The sequence below is a fragment of the Girardinichthys multiradiatus genome, chromosome 8 (genome assembly GCF_021462225.1).
Source record: "Girardinichthys multiradiatus isolate DD_20200921_A chromosome 8, DD_fGirMul_XY1, whole genome shotgun sequence".
Taxonomy (NCBI): domain Eukaryota; kingdom Metazoa; phylum Chordata; class Actinopteri; order Cyprinodontiformes; family Goodeidae; genus Girardinichthys; species Girardinichthys multiradiatus.
In genome coordinates, this window is record NC_061801.1 from 25,487,496 (window position 1) to 25,513,641 (window position 26,146).

A 26,146-nucleotide genomic window follows, 5' to 3' on the forward strand; every position below is an offset into this window, starting at 1 on the left:
TTCTCTGTAGCCCAGGTCTGGGGAATGCGGCACCTGTAGCCCATTTCCTGCACACGCCTGTGCACGGTGGCTCTGGATGTTTCTACTCCAGACTCAGTCCACTGCTTCCGCAGGTCCCCCAAGGTCTGGAATCGGACCTTCTCCACAATCTTCCTCAGGGTCCGGTCACCTCTTCTCGTTGTGCAGCGTTTTCTGCCACACTTTTTCCTTCCCACAGACTTCCCACTGAGGTGCCTTGATACAGCACTCTGGGAACAGCCTATTCGTTCAGAAATTTCTTTCTGTGTCTTACCCTCTTGCTTGAGGGTGTCAATAGTGGCCTTCTGGACAGCAGTCAGGTCGGCAGTCTTACCCATGATTGGGGTTTTGAGTGATGAACCAGGCTGGGAGTTTTAAAGGCCTCAGGAATCTTTTGCAGGTGTTTAGAGTTAACTCGTTGATTCAGATGATTAGGTTCATAGCTCGTTTAGAGACCCTTTTAATGATATGCTAATTTTGTGAGATAGGAATTTTGGGTTTTCATGAGCTGTATGCCAAAATCATCCATATTAAGACAATAAAAGACCTGAAATATTTCAGTTAGTGTGCAATGTATCTAAAATATATGAATGTTAAATTTTCATCATGACATTATGGAAAATAATGAACTTTATCACAATATGCTAATATTTTGAGAAGGACCAGTATATGTTGATACAGAATTATTTTTCTGTATGTTTAACTGGCCAAAAGCCTACATCATGTTTATGTTATACTGGAAGCCTGAAAGCCTTCAACTGAATTTTAGACCAAACCCACATCAGGAAATGTGCAAAATGTTCCTGCATCAAAGTCTGCAAAAGCATTTCTATAAACAAAGCACTATAGTGTGAGAAATGAAGAACTATAGGACACGTCCATTTCTTAACACGCCTTTAAGAGTCACCTATGTTCACCCGAATTAATGTCACTGTGACCACTTTTGTGTCTGTGTCCTCTAGTGTGACGATGTCCATCAATCTTCTGGATTCAAGCATGCACCCTGTCCCTCCCTCCCATCACCTTCTAATCAAACACAATAGGGCGAAACAAGTTATCCTGGCAGGTCATGCGTGGAAATTATCTGTACGCTTGTGACATGCGTCTTAATGAACTTTTGTGCGCGCTACACTGCAGCTGAACACACTGCTGCCGTCAAAACTTAGCAAAGCTCCCTGTGGAGCCTCTGGCTGAACGCCTGCTGCCACATCAGGCGACACTTCACACTCAGCTGCTGCCCGATTAGGTGCATCTTTCGGGGCTGTCCAGCGTGTGAGTGAGGGATAAAGAGAGACGCTCTGAATGCGGCTGAACACCTGCAAGGACACTGCGGACTGTCTTCTTTTCATTTTCTCCATTCGCATCCCTCACCAGCCTCTTATTGCTTATTAAGAAGGAGAAAGAGAAGGATGAGCTCCTCTCTTCCCAAAAGCGAGTCGACCGCCTCTCTGCTGCGGTCGTCAGGGTTCAGCCGCAGGATTGCGCACCCTGATCACCCCGCTGCTCACCGGGTCCACCACCGCACACACCATCAACAGCATCACCACCCTTCCAGAGCTGGGAGCAGCGAGGATGCGCCCTGGTCGGATGACTCTGAGACAAGTGCGCGGAGACCTCTCTGCCAGCCCCGACACGCTGAGTCTCGGCATTTAGTTGAGCCTCACCAGGTGCAAAGGAGTTACTCTAACCGCGAGCCGAGCCACATGGAGGATGATTATTCTCAGGAGCTGGATGCGAGGCACAGGGCGAACCGGCTTCACCAGAAAGAGCGCAGCAAGTCATCCAGATCCAAACCTCACCACCATCCCCATCATCACCACGAGTCGCCTCCTGCAGAGCCTCTCATCCACCAGGGCGACTCCCGACAGGACAGGAGGAACTCACCGACTCCTTCTCTTCCAAAAATCTCCGACGAGGCAGATTTCCTCTTCGAGCAGAGCGAGAGAGCCGTGACTGGGTCCACTTCCACTCTCAGCTCGGACGCACCTGCTGGCCGCAGGTGCGCACCTGTCCGGCCAGCATCCAGCCGCAAAGGCAAAAGACTGGGCTCGGCGTCAGAGTGCGACTCCAGTCTGCATCCTATAGTGAAGTCAGTATTTGGGCAGGTAACTAAAACTTTCAAATACTTTTAAAAATTGCTTCGAAGCCCAACCTATGGTAAATACAGTAATCGGTTGGTGTTTAGCTGAAGAAATATTGCTGGCATTAGTCCTGAAGAACAACTTGGAGGGCAGTATTTGACAGGGAAGTATTGGGGAAGAATTGACTCAGAATTCACAACACAAAAACATCTGTTGATATCTTGATTTAAATGGCAAGAATTAAGAAATAATTCATACATTTAGAAAAAGCTTTACTGAACAAAAGAAGGTTTTAGGGTCTCCATTCAAAATGAGTGCAGCGTGACCCCCCTGTTCCTTGCGCTCAAAGCCAATCCATCTAAAAGTGGAGTTAGGGCCCCAAGAGAACTTGACTTAGCTTGCAAGTTATGTTAACAGACTCACAGTTTTAAGCCTAAAGGCAACTAATTTAGCTTCTCCCTGTAAACGTCATGCATACTGTAACTTTAATTGATTTTATTTAATGGTTGCTTGTACAGAAAACAAAGGACTTGGACCCTCCTCCCTCACTGTCTGTTCACTTCACGTGACTCCCAATACCAAATGAATAATTCAGATTAATAACCATTTATTTACTGCAGTCATTTTCTAAAACATGTATACGCAATATAAATTTTCCCTTTTCATTTTGCCAAAAACCATGCAGGGGTCACAGCTAACATGCGGGTGAGGGTGGTCCAGTCAGATCAAACCAAAATTATACCTTTTTGAGCCATCTGTGGCAGAAAACTAATTATTCACATTTCCCCAAACATACCATGCCCATTGTGAAATATGGTGGTGGCAGCATCATGCTGTGGGGATGCTTTTTTCCCAGCAGGGGCAGGGACACTGGTCAGAGTTGATAGGGAGATGGATGGCACTAAATATAGAGCAATCCTGGATGAAAACCTGTTAGAGGCTACAAAAGACAGGAGAGTGGGGTGGAGGTTCACCTTTAAGCAGGACAATGAGCCTAAACATACAGCAAGAGTTATAATGAAATGATAACTCAAAGCAATTCATTAAAAACCTAAATCCAGCCAAGAATCTGTGCCAAGGTGTGCTGTGTGGTGTAGATGTAATGTAAATGTGCACGTATGTAGTGGCTATTGGTCCTCAGGGCAGCCATCTGGAGTTTGGTTCCCAACCTTTGCTGTGTATCTTCCCCCTCTCTGCCCCTTTACCATCTGATTACTTTGAATAAAGGCCACCAGAGCCAAAGCAAACCTTGCCAAGACCTGAAATTTGATGTTCACAGAGGGTCTCTATCCATCTAGTCTGATTAAAACAAAAAAAAGAAAACACTGTTTAGAGCATAAGGCATAAGTTTAACATTCAGGTCATCTTCATTATTTACACAGACAAACTTTCTCCTGCAGGAACAGATCAGGGTGCAAAGTAACAAAACTGAATAAAAGGTGTTATGCTCAAATTAGAGAAAAAAGGAAGTTAAAAAAAAGATAGTAGTATTAAAGCTCTGTTATAGTTGAACAAATCAACTGTTCCACTGAAGCTCTCTGGTTATATAACTACAGCATAAATGGTTAGTGAAAGTGCTGATTGTTCTGCAGGAGGTAAAAGGCTCTCAGGTGAGACACAGGTTGAAGCTAGAACCAATTAAAGAAACCTAGGTTCACCTTGTGGGGTAAAGCAGATTAAAAATGAATGTTGAAATCTGGCTGCGCCATGTGTCTGGTGTCTGTTACTTTTCATCTATCCTAGTATGAATACAGCAGCTTTCATCAAGCCTGCCACCTGAGCAGTGAAAAGGGGGATCACCTTACATGCTCTGTGGAAAATGTTTGCATAGATGAGAGCTTATCTGGTATACACAAAACAATAAAGAATGAGAGCCATTTATCCATGCTTTAATAAAACATACTGTACTGTACTTTGTTTTATAAAGCATGGGATACTGTCCTTGTTGCTCTGAAAGATCATGCAGCTGCACAGTTCCCCTCCTCATCCAGTCCCTCCCCTGCATTTCATCTCCTTGCCAATCTATTTTCTTCCTTCATTATAATCTGTCTTTTTGTGTCGATGATAAAAAGCTCGAGAGGAGACAATTACCTCCCCCGTGCACTGATGTGTTCCAGAAATAACTCCTCTCAATTTAGGTCAAAGCTTCAATCAGTCTTAGGTGGTTCCAGAGAGAAAAAATCCATGCCACAGTGTGCTATATAAAGTCTCCAAAACTGCTGATGTGTGAGAAAAGGAGAGCTAATTTAGCATTTATTTGATCACATCTATAAATTAGTATCTAAATATTTAATTGGTATGCACACCTGAAAACCTTTGAGTTTCAGAACAAAGAGAAATGTTACTGTTCAAAGTTATTTTGAGGCAGAGAATCTTAGGTAAGCTACTGTCATTAAAGGTTGAAGTGGGTTCTTTTAAAAGGTTGAAAGAAGTTTATATCTGGCATGGTGACAGTTTAAAGGTTCATGAAATATAATTTTCTTAGACCTCTGTAACGTTTTTTGAGATTGTCATGTTTTGTTGCTGAATAGCACCCAAATGCAGGCAGGAGGCAGGCATGACCTAATTAAGATTGATAATTAATGATAAAAAGGATAATTAATGATAAAAAGGGTGAGAAAAAGAAAACTGACAAAAAGGGGGGAAAACCACTAGGAAGAAGCAATCTACTACTACTACAACCAGTAGTAGTAATATTAATTGATGCATTTCTTGGCCTCTAGTTTAGTTGGAAGCTAACTTGTTGTCCGAAATGGTCAAAAACCTTAGCAGACTTCTACCATCTGAAACAAATGAAAAATCTAAAACATCAGACTGGTTTGTCCAAATGCTATTTAAAAAACCTTTAAACCACTGCCAATTTTGCATCAATTATTTGTTAATTTAGGTCTAATTAGATATGCTTTGTATGCTGTGTAATTTGTTTTAAACAGGAGGATCACTGTCAGTGCAGCACCACTTAACTCAGCCTTCCATGTAAATAATCATCTTTAAAGGAAAGTAGCTCTTTGGGCTTCGCCCCTCTCAAACTGCCTTACAGCTTCAACCTTAAGGATCACCTAATCTGGATTTATACTAAATGAAGACAGTTATCTACTTCAGGTAAGATGTTACCTGCCTATAACCTGTTAACAGCACCTCACCTAAGAAATTCTGAACTATACCTTTAAAATGTTACCATAGATTTTGGATCTGAAGCAGTAGGATTAAATCAGAAAATTGTGTGTTTTATGCACTGATGGCAATGTGAAGTAAAGTAATATCTGACACAACAGCTCATAATTAGTATGAAATCATGAGTGGACACAAGTTTGCATTGGTATTTGTGTAATGGAGTGTGTGAATAATGCATGAATGGGAGTGAAACCCAAAAACAAAGAAGTTGCTTTCTCTTCGAAGAGATGCAGCAGCATCACACAGAATCCAGGGTGAGATGTCAAACTCTGCAAACTCTTTCATTTCACATTTTCTTACATAACATCAGATTTATGTACCATCTCAGCAGAACTCATTTGCCACAAGCGCAAGAAGCTAAAAATAGCCCATTAAGACCTAATTATGAGTCTAGAGGACAGAAGTGTTTTCTTTCAGGTATTAGCAGAAAAGAGAGGGGAAACTCTTTATCCAACATGTTAACTAACATAGCTGATTAGTGAATTAAGTAACTGATGTCTGGCATTAGCCAACATGTTGCTCCCCAGTTGCACGTTTACAGTCCACATCATAGGATGCAATCATCAAAGGGCCATTGTAGCAAGTTAGATGCAATCTAATCTGGCATCTAGCTGTTATCATAAAGACCTGGTGACCCCAAGATGCCACTCCATGATGTTCCAGTTGTAAATGTTTTAAACACTGCCCTGAATGTAGATATGGGCATGTTTAGGAGATGTCAATTTTTTCAGCAACTTAAACTCTGCAGACTCTCCCATTTTACATACTTTATGTAACTTTAGGACCCCTGCACATCCCAGACAGAATTCCCATGCCACCAGTAGAAGAAGCTAAAAATAGCCCATCAAGGCTTATGAGACTGGAGCAAATTAGTGTTTTTTCTTCTTTTCATGTCTTACTTAAAAAAATAAATTGAACATTTGAGCCAACATGACAACTGACAGAGTTGATTAGTGATGCAAACAAAAGCTAACCAGGATTAGCTGAGATGCTGCTCCAAGCTCCTGCCTTATAATCCATATATGTAGATGCAATCATTATGACAGAGTAGCAGTTTACATAAAGGACACTCAGGGGATTTGCAGCATCATAGACTGAGTTAAAGTGACTAATGTCCTTTTTAATGCTATATTCTTTATTTGAAGCAGGCACAAACTATAAAAAAATTCAGCTTTCTAAATTCTTTAGGCAGTGACTGTTTCTTCCCCTGAAAAACATTTTTTTACATGAAGATGCTCACATCTTTGGAACCTTGCATGGCATCAAGGAGTCAGGGAGCTGTTTAAAATACAAATTTAGAAGAAAGCATGTATTATCCAGCAGAGGGTGCAAGCACCTATAAGATAAAGCTTGCAGAATGTATTTTTGAGTGCCAGGGAGAAACTAGTACTCCTCTGTGTCCCATAAGTGAACTCAGAAATGTTGCATGGTAGAAGGAAGTGAAGAAAGCATGAAAATTGGGTAAATTGGATAAACCTGCTCACAGTAAAAAGCTCTGAGGTCAGAATAAAGGCATTAAATAGAAGATTATTTTCTCATTTCCTCATTTTTACAGTCAGTCTTTCCTCATTAGCAAGGAATAAGGTCTCCTTTTTTTTTTTACGCTTTCTTCTATTTCTCCAGCAACCCACTATGGAAGAAGCGGTATAGAAAATGACTGACTGACTTTCTTCTATTTCTTTGCTCCTTCAAAAATCTTCCTGCATTTTTCTTTTTTTCCTTGGTCGCCTGGGTCACACTGACCTTGATGATGTCAAAGGACCGACTAAAATAACTAAAAGCCCACTTATTTCCACAATAGAGGATGGAAATTGAAATAGAGTGAGCAGAAGGGCTTAATTCTCCCCCCTGCGTATGTTGTCAGTTTGTCTGGAGTGTAGGAGGCTATTTTTAGACACAGTTGAGTATTTTTATATCTGTGCTGCCAAAGATGGAGGCAGAAAATTCACTGTTTGGTAAAATCCACCCCGCTTTTTGAAACGAGGAATACAGCCCATGCACACATGTACACATTATGTAGTTTAAGGTATGGGTCTGTTTGATGCATGAATGTTTGTAGCGACCAGAAGCTGAAACATGAAATCAGATAAATCAGCTAAAAACAGATACAGAGGACAAAAAAAGAGGTTTCACTGACATACTCGATGTGGTGCAATACCACAAAATCCTCTTTGAAGTCTCATATTTTGTGCAAATTTGGTTTTAGTGGATCAGTCGGATAAAAGTGGGACGTCGTAGCCGAAGCTCAAGAAGATGACGCAAATGTATTTCTTTTCTTTTTCTGAATATGAAAATGCATAAAAAGAAGGAATCATATGTTCACAGTTTATTATTTTCTCTCAGCATCCAGATTCACAGCAGAATAAAATTGCCCCTTTGGAAGTACCTCCAGACCTAAAACATGCAACGTAAAGTGCAAAAACATTTTTGAAAGAAAATGTCTATGGCAATAAGATATATCATAATCCCCTATGTCTTTCTCTAACACAACATTCATTTAATAGAGTTGGTTAGTGCCTTGCAGCAGTATTAACACTTTACAATATATTTTACTGAGATTTTATTTTTTTAGACCAACCAACTCGCAAGTTAAATTTATACTTGAATCTATAATGGAGGTTTACCTTTGAGCAGGACAATGACCCTACATCCAGGGCTACAGTGGATGGTTCAGATCAAAGCACATTCACATATTAGAATGGCTCAGTCAAAGTTCAAACCTAAATGCAATTGTAAATCTGTGTCAAAAATTATACATATGCCATACAGTCAGTGATTGAACGTGAGCCTAAAGTATCTGTCCGTCTATCCAAATCATCGAATTCCTTTGTTTATTTCACTTCAATGGCCATCAATGTGTAAAATTAGGCACCTAGACATGCAAACCTCTTCCACAAACATTTGTGAAATAATGAGTCGCTCTCAGGAGCTCAGCAAATTCCGGTGTGGTACCGTCATAGGATACCTACCAGCACAGTCTAGTTAAGAAATTTCCTCTCTTCTAAATATTCCACGGTTAAGTATTAATGGTAATATAACAAAATGGAAGTGATTGCAAATGACTGCAACTCAGCTCTAAAGTGGTAGACCACATAAAAACAACGAACAGAGTCAGTGCGTAGAGGTTGGCAACTTTCTGCAGAGACAATAACTCCAAATGTCATGTAGCTTTTTTGATTAGCTCAAGAACACTGTGTAGATAGTTTCTTGGAATAAGTTTCCATCTGCATCTAAACCTTACATCACCAACTGCAGCACAAAGAGTCAGTTGCAATGGTATGAAGCACAAAACCACTGACCCCTAGAACAGTCGAGATGTGTTCTTTGGAGTGACAAATCATGCCCCTTTGCAACAAATGGATCAGTCTGGGTTTGGGAGTTGCTAAGGGGAATGGCATTTTTCTGGCTGCATGGAAGATGGTGTGGGTCTGTTCCAGTGAGAGGAGCTCTTAATGCTGTGGCATAACATGACATTTTAGACAATTTCATGCTCCCAACTTTGTGGGAACAGTTTGGAGATTACGTCTTGAAATTCCCACATGACTGTGCACCGTGACACAAAGTGTGGCCCATGAAGACACAGACAAGTCAGTTTGGTGTACAAGAACATGGCTGGCCTCCATAGAGTCCTAATGTCAACGCAACAGAACACATTTGGGATGAATTAGCAGAGACTGTAAGCCAGGCCTCTTTGTCCAATACCAGTGTCTGACCTCAAAAATGTGCTTCTAAAATAGTGTTCAAAAGTTCCTATGAACTCACTCGTAAACCTTGTAGAATTGAAGCTACTATTCTTATAAAAAAAACTGGGATGACATCGTATTAAGCCCTATGGATTAAGAATGGGATGTCACTCAAGTTTATATGGTTGTGAGGGTATATGAGGACATATAGTCAGATTGTGAAGGCAGGTGAGCAAATATAGTCTATTTTGCAAGGTAAAATAAGCAAAGAATGTAGTCTCTAGATGTACAAAGCTGGTTGAGACATACCCCAAAAGACTGTAGCTTATGCAAAACATAGTTATACAAAGTATTTACTCAGGGGGGATGAATATATATGGACCCAACAAGAGAACCATGTTTTATTTTCCTTTTGCTTCACAACTATGCACTAGATTAGCTCCACTAATGTGGAACAAACTTCAAGGTTAAAAACCCATTTGCTTAGAGTTGCTGTTGATTGTTTTATTTAAACTATTAACTGAAACATCATTCATTTTAGCCCATAGTCCAACTTTTCTTTACTTTTTTAATGATTTTTCTAAATGCAATGTACTTTTTTCATCCTGTAAAACACTTTGAGTTGTCTTGTTGCTGAAATGTGGTATACAAATAAACGAGCCTTGCTTTACTTTGTGTAGGTCTATCACATAAAATCCATTTAAAATGCACAGAAGATCATGGTTGTAACAAAATGTGAAAACAGTGAAGGGGTGTAAATACTTTCCCAAGGCATTGTATTTGCAGATTTAAACAAACCTCAACATCTTCAATAATATTTCTTTTTACAGCAAGAGTTTAGTCTATTTTCTTTGTATCACTAAAATGATGCCATCGTGCATCATAATATGATGTCTGCTTTTAAGTTAGATCCTAGAATGACTTTATCACAGGATGCAGTGGCCATGCTGTGTCCAAACAGTTATGTAAAAAAGTAATCATGATTTTCTGAGAGAGTGCGTAAATGCATGAGGCAGAAGAAAAAAGATACAAAAGAGAAAGAAAGAGAAGGAGATGGAAATGAAGCCCGTGCACACTGTGGTGTGACATTATAAGAGCTGACGGCTCCTGTATCTGACATCTGATGTGTTCTGAAGTTCACAATGAGCCTCCGGTGAGAGGCTTGATGAATCATCTGCGGAGCAACAAAGAGGACGCTGAATGGGAGCTTAGATCTGAAATGACTCCGGCGTGAATGTGTTTATTAGAACAGGAGCGAACAGACAAGGTCGAGCAGGAGAGGAGAATATAGGCGTCCACAGGGACTGATGTTGGCGTTACCGCTGGGAGACGGCGTTAAAAAAGAGATGGCTTTTACCACATGTGGTGGTTTATTTTTACAGCAGAAGAGGAGATTGGACCTTCACTATGCAGAATAAGACACGCATGCAGTTGGAAAGCTGTTTAGAACATCCGTAAAAACAAATTTACACAGGAGTTTGATTTTCTGAAAATTCAAAAATTTATTTAAAAAGAAAACATACGTCCAGTCATAATTTCAACTCAAATGTAAAGGGAAAACTTGAAACCTCCTTCTACATAGACTTTCAGTGCACGAAATACAACACTCTGCATTTATTGGAGCATCTTGTGAAGATGTGCAAATAGCAATGAAACAAAGCCAGCTTTTAAGCAGCAGCATAATCGAAAATTGAAATTTATATTTCAAGTACATTTTACCACATTTTTAAATGTTCTATAAAATGTATGTTATTTTTCTTTACCTTTTAGGTTGATCATATTGCCTGAAAAAAATTAATCAGTAATTCATCATTTCTAGTTACCATATAGCAAAAATATGATGTGACCAAGGCCCTTTTCAACTTTTCAGACAGAAAAGAAAAGACAACATGGGCGGTACGGTAGACATGTGTTGTTATGCAGCATAGGAGGTTGTCTTGTTATTAACAAAAACCCAGAAGTGTGTATAGAAAGATATTAATGATTATTAAAATCATCAACGAAATAATGATTTTAAGGAGATCATCTGGAAAGGAATCAGAAACTAACAATATTGGTATCTGTTTCAAATACATGGTGGCCTGTATTCTTCAATCTTTACAGAAACACACTCAGTTACATGCTGATAGAGTAATAATTTAAACCTAATTTAACAACTTGTGGCTGAACTTAAAAAAGGCATAATTTACTTTTTTGTAATTAGATCAGAGAGGATAGTATATTTTTCTCTTGGTTGCTTGTGAACGCAACATTACACCTGGCCACTTCTCCCTGATAAGAAATACTAAACTAAATGTTTTAACCTGTCCAGGGTGTACCCTGCCACTTGCCTGTAGACGACTAAAGATAGGCACCGGTTCCCCCAAAACCCTGTATGGAAGAAGTGGGTATAGAAAATTAATGGATGGATATTATAATTAGGGAAAAAAATACCATGTCATTCAACTTAAATTCATTATTGACTCAAAAGGTCAAATATAGTCGCTGTAATTGTGATGATTGCAGAAAGCAAAAATAGTCAAGTATGGACAAAATAAAAGCAATACCAAAACATCTGGTGTGTTTAATTGGAGGTGGGGCCCCAAAAGGAATTCTGCTGAAGGCCTCATAGAACCATGGACCGGCTGTGCAGATATGACACCTTCATTGCAGTTTAGTAAAGGCTTGAATTCAGGCTTTTCAACCAACAGCTTTTACAATGTTCATATATAAATTATGACAAAAACATATTCTTTAAGAGCACAATAGAATTTATTAACGTGTTAACAATGATAATAATCAGTCATGCTAAGCCTAATAAACACTGTTGTCAACTAAATACAGTTCTGTTTAAAGCATATACAACAACAGTGATACCCTTATGTTAGTGAGTTTGTCTAAATGTGTGTTGGGTGTGTTTGTGGGGGTAGGTATGGAACAACAACAAATACAATACCAAAGATTATTTTGGTTTGTCTGGTCTTAGAACAAGATATTATGTGTCACTAGAACAAAGAAATCACAAGAAGGCGGGTCAGCTGGACATTATGTTGATTTTAAGACCACATGCTCTGTACCTGTTGGTTTAAGACACGTGGTACAGAGGACAATGGATTTTGGGAGAAGCAGGGAAATTGAATGTCTCTAGATCCCTACTTTGCTGTGCCCTGTAACTTTCCTTGTCCAGTATGTCTCTTTCAGTTGGTCCTCTTTGAGCTCTTTAAAAGAGGAATATGCACACTTGCATGTCAGTGTTGAATAAAAGTCACCAGAGAATGTAGTCCCGAACTGTCTAGTAAGAAGATTTAAACCAGTTTTGCAAAGTTTAAGCAGTGTGAAACTAGTTTTTCGCATCCGAGTCACCCTGACAACACAGAGATCATGCAGTACTGACAGGATGTCCCAAAGGCAGATAAAGAATGGTGTTTGATTTCTATTTGTTAAACATGTCAACCAACTCTACAACAAAATGAATGACAGCAACAGATAAAATTACAATCCTGAAGTCATAGGTAGATTTGCTCAACTGACTGAGATAGGACGATTGTCATTACAAGGTCCTGCGTAAAATCCCAGTGCCATTGCAGGCTTTCTTTATGCTTCTCTATCTCTCTAAAACAGCCACATTACATAAAACCCAGTTTAAATGTCTGCTCAGGAGGTCCTTTTTCTTCACATTTTTAAGAAAATGTTGTATAACAAGTTCTACATTCTGGTAGAACAACTGGCCAGAAAATGAGTGAAATAGCAGCCAAAGTACAAAGAAAATATTTTAAAGACCCCAAGGACTAAAAAAAACCACCAATGAAACACCCCCTAAAACCTTTCAAGAAAGTCTTACATCTTAGATACAAAATAAAAGGAATTTATGGGCGGGTTTAAACTTTGGAACAGTATTACTATAATAATACACAGCAAGGTTAGGACTCTACGAGACAATATGGGAAATATAACAACCAGATACATTTGGTAGATTCTTTAGATCTGTAAATAGTTTTATATTCAAACTTGTATTTAAATACAGGTTCTGTCTTTAAATGTAATTTAATTAATTTTATTCCTCAATACACCTGGTTTTTAGAGATGCTCCGTATGTTCAGCCTTTATCCTCAGTGACAAATGTGTGTGTGTGTGTCTGTGCGTGTGTGTGTGTGTGTGTGTGTGTGTGTGTGTGAAAGACAAACTGCCAGAGAGCATTTCTTTCCCTTTCTGCGTGTGTTTGCATTTGCACGTGCTGCTCTGCTCCTCTCTCCGTCAGGGTAATTTGGCATCCGTGTGTAATTTCTTTACCATTTTGGCTTTGATCTGAATCCAAACCCTCAAAGCTTATCATGACTTTGTGTTGCCTCCATGTAGTCGGGGATGGTTGCTGGGGTTAGAGTCAGAAAAGGGGTGGAGAAGGGAGACAGAGAGAGAGAGAGAGAGAACGAGAGAGAGAGAGTTTTATTTTTAGCTTCATAGCCCCACATCTGAGTGGGTTTAATCAAGTGTATGTATGTGTGTGTTTGTGTACATACTTGGATTAGTGTCTTCAGACTCTTGGTCAGAGGAAGGTAAAATGCCGAAAGAACTTCTTGAGACACATTTGTGAAAAGATGCTTTAAAAGTGTGGAGCTAGCAGGAGTTTGGGAGTCGAAGGGGGGTGTGCACAAAAAGAGCAAAACTGACGGACACACAACGAGATATAGAGAGGGTAGAGAGGAGGGAGGGAAGACACTGTAGGAGAGAGGATGGAATGAATAAGCAATCCTGCTTTTCCACTTCAGGCACTTGCATCTTGCACAGATCACATGCATGCTTCCTCACCCTAGTAATCTTTGTTTTTCTGACCTGTCCTTTATTTTGTCTCAGCATCCCTCTCCTTGTACTGTCCAGCAGGTCTTCCTTTGTACTTTCCCCCCTATTTCCTCTGTCTTTTCCCAAATATCCCTTTATGTCAGTCAGTAACCCACTGATTCTTTTTTCCCTTTCTGATCCTTCTATTCCAATGCATGCCTTGATACCCATTCAAACATGCATGCAGACATGTGCACTCAAAAACAGACACAGTAGCACAGTTAGAGGGAAAACATAAAGGAAAGGGAGCTTTTGTTGCCTTTTTGTTTTCTTTTTGCAATGGGAAACTCTGTAAAGTCACTAAAAAATTTCTCCAAAAAGGTAAGCTTTGCTCTGAGGTTTTTCACCCTGTGGTCGTCTCCCTTGACTTCCCCTGACCCTCAGTGCATGTTTGTTTAATGGTGTGTCACCATATGGATCATTGACTGTAATATTTGACTGAATCTCTCCTGACTGATCCCTCTGTGCATTTTGACATTTCAATCCCGGGCAGTAGGTCTAGAGTCAAATCATTCTTGGAATTACTGTAGAGTTGCAAAGATAGAATTAATGTCATAGCTTGCTAACGCCATAGCGTTTAGGTATGATACACACAAGATTGTAACGGAAAAATTGTCCTGCAGAGTGGTTTTCAGAAGACTTGAGCAATGGTGCTTGTGTTATACACAATCTTAACATGACATGATTATGATCATGCCATCAGACCCAAAAATCAAGAATTCCACCCAGCAGGAGGTATGATTAGTCATTGGGTTTTGTTGCGAGCAGCTTTTCAATTTTCAGAGTGTGTCAAATGAAATGCACAACTAGAACTGAATCATAGTGTTCCCGAAATCATCAAACCTGACAAATTCATCTCCTAATTGGCTCCTCTGGTTGTATCAGCCTCATGCTTGAATACACTCTCATCATAGCAGCAGTTTCCTTCATATCTGCAGCTGTGCATCCTTGAGGAAGCACAATATCACAAGCAACTGTTGATGCCATCTGTTCGAAATGGGGTTGGAAGAGTGCTACAGAGTTTCTTCTTACTCTCTTTTCCAATGTGTGCAGGTGCTTTTTTTTAGATTATATAACTAGCACAAGGCTTCGTAGTACTTTCCTGGCAGGATGTAGCCACGGACAGCCCTGCTCCATGCATCGCTTGCTCAGATTACCCAGTGGGCATCCGCTCCTGTGGCGAAAACTGTAGGAATGCACAAATTGGCATTGGGACTGGCATGGTGGCAGATGGAGTGTGAAGGTTGTTTGTAGAATGTTATACATCTAAGGCATATATGCAAAGGAATATTTCAGCAGCCATTTGTGTGCAAAGATTATGCTCGCTCATGTCAGAGAGAGTTTAAGCAGCTGTTAAATGGATGCTTGGTTATTCCCTGAGATGTTGAGTCAGTTGCTTTTGCAGTTACTTGATGATCCACTTCTGCAGTTATTAAAGCAAAACTCAACATTTCGTGCTCTAAATTTTATAAAAGACATAAAATGTTGCTTTTGAGCTCCAGCTGAATGATGGTAGGAGCTTGTTTGATTTAATCTACAGGAGACTTCCACTCTTGTTTCTAATTAACCCGCAGTTCTCTCATTAATTCGGAAGGCTGCTGTGAGAACAACATTTTCCCACTGGTTGATTGAATAATTGGTGATTATAATTTAATGGCTAGCTAAACTTTTGCTTCACTTTTTAGGACAGGTTTACAATGTATTCAGAAGAAAACAAGACAACAAGATCAAATTGCAAATTGATGACAAAACTGAACATGTTCATGTGAGCCTAGACACAAATATAATTATTTGTGCATTTTTGTGCCTCATGCTTCTAGATATTAAACAACAAATGCAGCAGCTCCAATGTCTTGCAAAAACCTGCACAGAGCTATAAACTTCAGTCAATTTGTTTTTAGGATTTTATGTGATAGAGCATCACTAAGTAACTCATGATAGTTTTATTTGTTTTCAATTTTACAAAAATATCTAAAATTTGTGGCATGCATTTGTATTCAGGTTTGATCAGGTTGATCATTTCATGAAGCACTTTTTGATCCATCATCCAAAAATGGAGGGAGAATGGTACAACTGCAAACCTAACAAGACATGACCCCTACTTTAACTGACAGGACAGGCAAGAAGACCATGAATCAGAGAAGCAGACAAGAAGTGAATGATTACTCTAGATGGGAAGTAGAAATCCACAGCTCAGATGTAATAATCTGTGGACAGGACAAATATTAGTTGTGCATTTCATTAATCTGATTGTTATGGAAGAGTGGCACGAAGAAAGTCACTGTTGAAAAAGAGCCAAAATAAATCCTGTTAGCAGTTTGGCGAATAAGGGACATAGCAAACATGTGGAAGAAGGTGCTTGGTTCAGATGAGAGCAAAATGGAACTTTCTGACCTACTTATAAAATGCTCTATGTGATGGAAAACTAACACTGCACATCACCCAAAACATGCTATTGCTGCCCAGCATGTTGGTGCAGCTTCATGATGTGAAGATGCTTTTCTTAAGCAGAGACAGGCACCTGGTCAGAGGAGATGGAACGATAGAGTTAAATATGGGGCAATTCTGGATGAAAATCTTTTAGAAGCTGCGAAAGATTTGAGGCTAGAGCAGGAGATCACCTTTCAGCAGGACAGTGACCCTTTACATACAACCAGAGCTGCAATATGGTTTAGATCAAAGCGTGTTCATGTGTGAAAATGGCCCAGTCAAAGTCCAGAACGAAATACAATTGAGAATCTGGATGAAGCCTTAAAAATTTCAATTTGGACATTATAAATCCAATCTGACTGAGCTTGAGCTATTTAAAAAAGAAGAATGTGCAAAAAAGAGACATAGCAACAAGCCCCAATATATGCTGCCAAAATTCAAATGCATGCTACTCTCTTCAGAGTTTTATTTGCCAAACACTTTTGAACACCAAGTATTATTTTTCTCCTATTTTACAACTATGCATTACTTTGTATTGGTCTATCACGTAACATCTCAACAAAATACTGCACATTTGTACAGATTTGTAGTTGTAATGTGACAAAATGTGAAAAAGCTCAAAAGCTATGAAAACCTTTGCAAGACGCTGGATTTTTGGCTATTATTTTTTCTAAGTTCGGCAAATTCTAGTGCCGACATTTTAAAATAAAACATCTATAACCAGCTGGATCCAATATACAAGTGAAGACATCTAAGCTAAATTATTTCATTCGTATTAGAGGCATTCTTCCTCATTGCAGGGGAATGAATAAATACAGTACAACCACGTTTAGTACTGCACCAAATTTAAGATCTGAAATTAGTTGGTGAAATGTTATTTGTTTAAAACATGCAGTGATATAAAATGTTTTAGGAACATGAGATGACACATTTTCATTCTTTGAATGGTTGGACAATTCTCAACTTATTCCACATGATATGAAGATTTACCACAGTTCTCCTAGGCAGGATGGTGAGGTACACGGCATCATGTATGGCATCAGATGCTTTGTAATATGTTACACCCTGTTTTGACTGGGCTCTTTCATCCATCATAGCTAACCTGAATTCACACCTTCCTATGACTGACAGGCATATGTTAGTCCACAGTCACCCCCTTGCACTCCGTTTGAACCCCTCACCCCACTCTACTTCTACCCGACTCCTTGTTGACACCACACCTCAACAAACTGAGTCACAGTCTCTACCCCTGTCTTTGCATCTGCTCCCATTTCTGGCCCCTATCCCTGGATGCTGCTCCAGGACAAGAAGAAGAACTACAAAGCAGTGCAGTCCAGTGAGGAGGGGGGATCTGGGGGGAGCTATCTTGAGCCACTAGTAGCCCTGGCCCAGAACGGAGTCAACATGCACAACGTGCTGGGGCCTGCATGCATCTTTCTACGCAAGGGCTTCGCTGAAAGCCGGCAGGCTGTACGTAAGTCCAGAACATATAAAGTGCATGCATTGCAAAAAGATTAGCACAAAATGCAGTTTATGCACAATAACCATCAGGAGAAGGTATAGTGATCACAATATACAATCATATAAGCATTTCACAAATGTGGTCCTGGTCAGAGGATGGTGCTTATGGGACTTCTCAAAGTCTTCTCAGATGAAATGAGTAATCTTGGTTGCTGAAAAACTAGACAGAATAGTGTGTTTGTGTCTGTGTGATGTGCATTTTGGCATAAACAGCTGGATACTTGAAATAAAATGGAGAGTTAAAAAGAGGGGCTATTGGGATGGTAGAAATGTATCTTTCCTGGTCATTATTTATTTTTAACAGTCTGCAGAAATGCACCAAAAGATCTAGAATGTTTTTTTTTTTCTATTAACAAATAGTCAGTTAGTATTTGTTGATATCATAAGGATTCTGAATGGGTCATTGAAATAAATATATTTCTCTTAGAACCTACAGAGACTCTCAAAAGCGTACACACCTGTTACAATGCCAGGTTTTTGTCATGTGAAAAACCTGACTTTGATAAATAATTTCAAACATTTATCAGAGGAACAAATACAACAAAAAACTTCAATAACGTCACATGACAGTGCACATACCTACACTTGTATTTTATTAAAGTACCTTTTTGAATAAGTAACAGCGCACAGTGAAACCTGTCACCAGTAAACAAAGACGATGTTAAAGTGGTCGGTTCTCCGAAGCTGAAAGATGAGAGGGAAACTGGTCCAGGAGGTGGCCAAGAGGCCAACAGAGACACTTAAGAAGCTGCAGCAATTTTCAACAAGCTGTTGAATTCTGCGTATGACAACAAGCTCCTATATTATGCGTATACTAAAGAGTAGGGTTATCAGATGTATAATGTGTACGTTTGAATAAATGGTGGCCACTCTAACTTAAAAGAAACAGCAGGATGGAGAAAGACACCTTTGAGAAACAGGTTTTACTCTTCTTCACACTTTCCCCAGTTTACACACATGCCACCTCCTTGTTCTCACTCACATGTGAAAGAGCTAACAATGAAAAGCTAGGCTGAGCTTCGATTAAACGAGAAGATTAAACAAAAACAAATTCAACAGCCTATAACTTAAATGCAATAAATTAAATGCCTACATATGTAAGCATCTATGGCGAAGGCATACATTTCTGTTTAATTAACTGTATTTGTGTCTCACAATATATATTAACAAATTAACAGAAAAAATTAAGGATTGAAAACCTCTACAGCTGTATCATCTTCCTGAAAAAAAAAAACGTGTGGCCCAAATTAAAAATCTCTAAAACTTTGCTGAAGCTTACATGTTGCAGTCTGATACAGGCCAAATGGAGCTGAGGCTTCAGGCCACAATTCCAAAAGCAACGTTTGGCTCAAAAACAACACCAGACATCACCAAAAGTAATGTGTAAAATATGGTAGTGGCAGCATTATGTTTCTGGGTTACCTTTTCACAACAGAACAAAACCATTTTGTGAATAATTCAATCTAATAATAACATAATAATAACAATAATAACAATCTAATAGATTGGGAGGACATTTGCAAATTGGGTGAGCAGTTATTGGCGAGTTAAGATTCAGGATGCTGACAGACTCCTAGCAAAGAAGACTAAACATAAAATTGAATCAAAAGCTGCTTAAACAAAATATTAGCTCAAGCCGTGGACACTTATGAAACCAGATTTTGTGAAAGCTTTTTTAAATATTAAGAGATTTGTTATTTAGTTTGTTTTTTGCATCGTAAAAACCTGGCATTTAAAAAGAAGCATACACTTATGAGAGCTATTAATAGAAGTAAAACACAACATTTATTCCTCACACGGTGAAAATAAGGTGTTACGGAATAATGAATTCCTCTCTTGAAGAACCTACATTACAAATCCCATGTTTCTGATTTTTGTCTAATTCCCTTTGTTCCATATGCCAAATTTTACCCGACTGCCAAGACTCTCAGCGTGTTTTAATCTCTGTGATCTCACGGATAAGCTCCTCCTGTCTGGTTGGAAACAAAACCGCTGGCACACACTCAAAAGTGTCAATTCTTGTTTTTCACAGCCTCATGTTGTGTGAGGAATGATGGCCGTTGGCATAGGTTTTAACATATGTCAGCTGCAGTTTGGTTGATAACCTTGCATTGTGATTTATTTTCAGGACCGAGAGCTGAGGCCGGAAGAGCTGGATGGTATGTTAGACAACAGCACGCGTCAAGGTTATTGGCAGCCCTGTTAAAAATGTGTCTTAGAATTAAAAAATGTCATCTTTTACTGTAGTAATCTCACACTGTAAAAATTAGAAAAATCCAACCTTTTATACGAGTGCATTTAATCCCATAGCAAGAAATATCATTAAAAATCTTAATAATTTATGTTTAATAAATGTAACTCAAACACGTTTAGTTATTCTTTACCTTTTTTAGGTTGATCTGATTGTAAAAATCTGATGTGAAACAACAGCCTTTTTTGTTTGTTAAAAATGGGAAAGATAAGAGAACATGCCATTCAAGTTAGGAAGACGTGTTCAGATACTGACTTCAACTTCCCAATATCCACAGTCTGGAAAATGTTACAGACATTGGACAAGGATCCAAGTTTATTTTCCCACCACGTAACGCAACTATAAAATAATAAATATGCAATAATGCTAGTGCAATAAGATATTATTTGAAGACCTGTTTACTCATTTTTAACCAGTGTTGCCAATAACTATGGATGACGATTTATATGCAGCAACATAAACAATCCAAATGAGCACTTTTTAAAATATTTTCAGGTAATTTGTGTTACATCTTTTTCGTCCACAGAGTTGCGGGAAGCATTCAAGGAGTTTGACAAAGACAAAGATGGATTCATTGGCTGCAAAGACCTGGGGAACTGCATGAGGACGATGGGATACATGCCAACAGAGATGGAGCTGATAGAGCTGAGCCAGCAAATCAACATGAATTGTAACTGTTTTGTTTGTTGACTTTTATTTCATTTCCTTCTGATGTAACTCAGTGAGCAGAAAGTCTAACACTACGTTTTCATCTGTTTCACATCACAGATTTTTAAATTCTCTTTAATTTGATGTGATTTTGAGGTTAACTCTTGTTTTCTAACAGTGGGAGGACATGTTGACTTTGAGGACTTTGTTGAACTTATGGGGCCCAAACTTCTGGCTGAAACAGCAGACATGATTGGAGTAAAGGAGCTGAGGGATGCTTTTAAGGAGGTGAGGAATACCCCCACTGCTAACTGATGCTTAAGTAATACTGAACTCCATCTAAACTTTTAATTAATTTCCTAAGTCCAAGCCAAAAAAAGAAAATGATTGAAACTTCCTATAAGGTCTGTATTCTGAATTAGAAATGGAAATGTTTCTCACAACCATGACCTCAAAATTCAATTTAGAAGATGAATACTTGTAATAGCTGCAGTGAAAAGGGATTTATTCACCGACTCACTTACTGACTACACAAAGGACTGTACAAGACAAATTGATTGAACATTTGAATGTATTAATTACTGAAAAACATTATGAACTCCTCAAATGAAATTCTGTCATTTTCAGAGTTGTAACTGTGAGGAAGTCACTATTCTTTGTTAGTTCTTCCACTTTATGCATGCACTAGTATGACTGATGGCAAAACAGTTGTTAGCAAGTAAGCAGAACAACAGTCCCATAGCATGAAGTATCCACTACCTGTCATGTTTTGAGGTGGTTGAGCCGGACCAAAATGCAGGCAGGAGGACAGGAGCCGCATGGTGAGTTGACAAGATTTAATAATAACTGACAAACACTTACATACGCAGGCAGGGTAAAATGCAAAAACACTGAGACAAGGAACTAGGGAGATGCGCGGCAAAGGCATACAGCAAACAGAGGCAGCAAATGCAGAGAATCCAGTGGCGAACAATGAAAAACAGAGAACTTAAATACTGATGGGAATACAAGAAGAACAAATGAGCTAGTAGGGGAACCAATCAGGAGAAACATGAAACAGCTGGTAGACATGGAACATGGAGAGCAAGAAGGTGACCAGAACACAAGGAAACAATAACTAGACTTAAGAACATAAATATGGAGGGACCAGATCTATTAGAAAATATATAAACTAAACACAACTAACTCCGGGACCCGGGAAGTAACAAAATTACCCAGAAGCAATCTAAATAAACTTGAGCAGAAAAGCACCTGGCTAAGCAGAAAGTAAACAACACAAAACCTAACAGAGACAGATCCTGACACTACCAAGCTTAACAACTGAAATGGCATTCCTATGGTAAAAAGCCTTATCTTGATTTCTACAAACATATTTCTGGTCATTGAAGCTTTCTCTTGTTTGAACAGAAAACCTGATACTACTCCCACAGAGCTTGACAGTTGTAACAGTTTTCTTAGATCAGAAAACCTTCTGTTGACTCTTTCAATCATACTTCTTGACGCTGTGGGCAATAACTCAATTTTGTCTCATCTGACCATAAAACCGCAATAAGCTGCAAAATCCAAAGACTTGTAACCGCAATATAGTTACAGTAAGTTGAATGTCTTTCCAGGATCCTGGTTCAGACTTCAGAGACAAATAGAATAGAGTAACGGGATCAATTGCACTGATTTTATGAGTATTGCTTGTAATATATTTAGTCCACAGTGATGAAAGGCTACAAAAAAAAAGAGGAATCAAGACTTACACCAGCTGCTTATTTTAATTATCTTTTTCCTTATTTTTAGTTTGACACCAATGGTGACGGCCAGATCAGCACAGCCGAACTGAGAGAAGCAATGAAAAAACTCTTAGGACAGCAGGTACAGAGCCGCTCGGAGAGACTGCCCTCCTCTCTGAGACTCTCCATCAATCAGTGTCCGACTGATTTCTGTCTGTCTCTTTTCACGTGTAAATTTAGTCTGAGTGTAAGCCACAGAAGCTCACACTTTCCCCTCAACGTTCTCAGGTTGGACACAGAGATCTGGAGGAAATTCTACGTGACATTGATCTAAACGGAGATGGACATGTAGACTTTGAAGGTAAAATAGCTAATATGGTATGCATTCATATGCACATGTGAAAACACCATATGACATATAGTTATCATCTGGTTCCACCTTTTCTGTTTGTTCTCGACAGCTGCGTGTTTATCTATACACACCCATGCACATTTATTTCAATACAAGGGTGTGTCTGTCTATTGATATCTGAAACCATGCTGATGTTGGAGTGAAGGGATGAAGAAATCTCTGCCGGTTTATCTCTGAGGCAACAGATTACTTCACCTCAAAGATTACCTGCAGAGAAAAATATGGATACACGCTGTGAAGTTTTAAAAAACAAGAAGTGTTACTTTTTCTCAGCTAATCCACTCGTCTCGAATAATAATGTTCAGTTCGTTATTGAAGAGGTTCAGGATTCAAAAGCAAGTGCACACATGCTGGACATTATTGCACAGAATAATACTAACCATGGATTTGGTGAACTTGCATTAACTGAGTTTTGACAGTCTCTGTGAGCTGCAACAAAGTAAATTCAAAGATAAAAGGGCAGTTTTCCTCAATTTGATTGTAAAAACATTATGATCATTAGAGCTACTGAGCTCTTCGGAAGCACTTGGAAAGTATACCCCCATGCATAAACAGCATTAACAACAATTTAAACAACAGCAAACGTTTTGAGAGGAACTTAAGTCCTATTTTGTTTTCTCTATGACACATTCAACCATCCTTAAAAACATAAGGCTGTCTTATGTTTCCATCCAGCTGCAACATTTAAAGCAGCTATTAATTTTCTATATTCAGGGCTACCTTTGCTACCTTTGCGTATCCATTTTGTGTTTGTAAAAGACATTGATCTCATCTCTAATCTGTTCCGACAAGCCATGAAACACCAGCATCAACAGTCCAGGTATCTGAGCTGTTCTGTCTCAAGCACACTGGATGCAACTAATGAAGCCTTCGATTGGTTGCATCAGGCATGCCTGTGTGCTCTTATGAACAATTATACTCAATGGGTTAAATTATTTTGAGATGGCAGTAGACACTAAAGGTAGGATCTAGCGTTTAAATTTCATATAATCATTGAAATATAATAATCGTAATAATAATAATAGTAACAATAATATTTAACTTCCTAAACTGGGCTTGTGTCATTTGGATATTTTGCAAATAAATCTAATTGCTGTTGGGGTTGAATAGTTTTGGGTGCAACTGTGTCTGATGCATTTTTCAGATTCAGGTTGTTTTTATTTATATATGTAAGAAATTATCTCAAAACCTTTTACGTACTTCATTACATGTTTAATATTTTCTATTATGGTCAAAAGAAGAAGACATTGTACTTTTTTAAGACTGCATATGGTAGTTAAGAAAAGTGTCTTGTGCTTTTGTATCAGAAAGAAAGAATCAGAAATCAGAAAAGCTTTATTGCCAAATACGTTTTTGGACATACAAGGAATTTGTTTTGGCGTAGTCGGTGCAATACAGTACATGTAAGTATTTAAATGTTTTGGAATTTACAGATTTCTTTTTGACAGTCAATTTTTTTATTAGGTTTTTTGTTACTTAGCAAATAAGACATTTCTTTACCCTTCTGGGATCTGCAAAGTCTGTCAGGATTTGAAACCCGATGTTCAAAACTGTTTGGCAATTAACAGATACATAAAGAGTTAAATAACTAGAAATTTCTGAGTAGAGCTGGAAAGAAATGCACATTAATTCAGAAAATAAAATGAACTATCAATTTTGACCCTATATTCAACAGATGTGGAAATATGATGTTATGTGGTGTTTGTGAATTGCAATAATTAACAAAAGCTAAAGTTGAGCTGTTTCGATTCTTTAGAGTATTGAAATTAAAGCTACGAATTGGTTCAAATATTTAAATGAAAAAAAAAATGAAATAGCAAATTTAGCTCCGCAGCAAAAGCAAAACCTTTCAGTCAATAAATAGTGAAGTAATGAAATACTGTAACCATTTGGCCTCATTTATTGAGAAAAAACTAAAGCTGGGCACTAAGCTATACAAACAATCTATCCTTTTCTCCAAAATTCCCAGAATTTGTTCGAATGATGTCCCGATGATTTCCTGCCAGACAGCTACGTTTTATTGGACCCGGATTCCCAGCTGGAGCAGCACAGAGAAAGTCTGGGGAAGAAAACCGACAGGTCTCAAACTTTTCTGAACTGTGAAGATGGCAAAAACATATCAACCTTGCCCCGAAACTGCCTCGCTGAAGCACAACGGCTGACGAGTTCAGCCGGGAGCATCACTGTTAATAACACACTGCTGCTGTTCCTTCCAGCATAAACAAAACCAACGGCTGCACTCGTGACTTTTGCAGAGTACATTTTTAAAACATGTTTTCTTTTAAAGATTACATTTCTATATGTTTACTGACGCAGATGTGATGTTTGAGGCATTTTCTCAAACACCAACAGCCTCTCTTATTACTGACTGTATCAGTAAGGAATAATTATGTTTAATACAGCAGTATGAAGCAAAGCAACACAGAGTTCAGTAAAATCTGTTTTAATGCAGAGGTTATATTAAGCACAAATACTAAAAGCAATATAGAAACATTCCTTGTCATCAAGTCTTGTCTGTGTGCGTTTTGTGAATCATGTACTGTTGATGTTTTAATGTTGATTCAGACCACAGACAAATCTGCTTAAGACAAACCAATATTTGTTTGGTACATATGTATAATGTAGCACTGACCTTTCTGTGACATACAGTGTGCATAATATGCTTGTTTAGCCGCAAGAAAAACATTATTAGTACCAATATTGTTATGTTTTTATAAATTCCTATTATTGCTTGCATGAATAATAACACAGAAGTACGTGATCAGAACTTTGTCACTAATCTATGATTGATGGATTCAGTCAACAGATTACTTTATAGCAGAAAACTTTTCCCTTTTGGTGCAATAGTTATCAGCATTAAATACCTCAAAGTGAGCTGAACCATAAATGTCCTCAATTTTCTTCCTTAAACACATTCCAGTCTCTAAAACCTGTGTCGTTACTTTATTATCAGTAAGTGTAGGAAGCGAGGTGAGCTTCTTCATGCAGAAAGCCAAAGAACGTTTACAAAGTCTGATTTAGTTGAATAAGTGACGCTGGGACAGCTTTGACTGTTTAAGACTGGACACGAGAGAATATGCATGCTTTAAAGTTGAGCTATATCTGAAACGGGAAATCCAACTTTGTGATTTTATGTGTCCTAACTGTGTGAAACTATGCATGACAGAAAACTACTGCAATTTGTAGCAGAATATTTGAAAATAAAGATATTTATTTCAACTGGAAAATGTGTGTTTCACAAATAAATTTAGACTTTACTAATATCATGATGGAGAAATTATCCTGCATTTAACCAGGGAACCGTGGGCTTCCATTGAAATAAATCTTTGAGTACGTAAATTACATGCTGTACAAGTGGGATAATGATTTTCTGCCTTTTCTTTCTTTGATAC

General features: G+C 38.6%; 1 protein-coding gene across 3 annotated transcripts; it reads left to right on the forward strand.

Annotated features, from left to right (window-relative positions):
- The first annotated feature begins 1,041 nt into the window (after positions 1-1,041).
- On the forward strand, positions 1,042-25,981 carry cabp1b (calcium binding protein 1b). 3 transcript variants are annotated; one of them, XM_047373676.1, is made up of 8 exons: positions 1,042-2,123; positions 17,504-17,671; positions 19,851-19,881; positions 20,500-20,643; positions 20,800-20,909; positions 22,410-22,484; positions 22,631-22,703; positions 24,724-25,981. In XM_047373676.1, the coding sequence occupies exons 1-8, from the start codon at positions 1,428-1,430 to the stop codon at positions 24,747-24,749; spliced, it is 1,323 nt and encodes a 440-aa protein (XP_047229632.1). In that variant the 5' UTR covers positions 1,042-1,427; the 3' UTR covers positions 24,750-25,981. The 3 variants fall into 3 exon arrangements, with proteins under 3 accessions (XP_047229632.1, XP_047229633.1, XP_047229634.1); XM_047373678.1 differs by lacking the exon at positions 1,042-2,123 and adding an exon at positions 13,626-14,092; XM_047373677.1 differs by lacking the exon at positions 17,504-17,671 and having other exon boundaries at positions 1,043-2,123.
- The last annotated feature ends 165 nt before the right edge of the window (positions 25,982-26,146 follow it).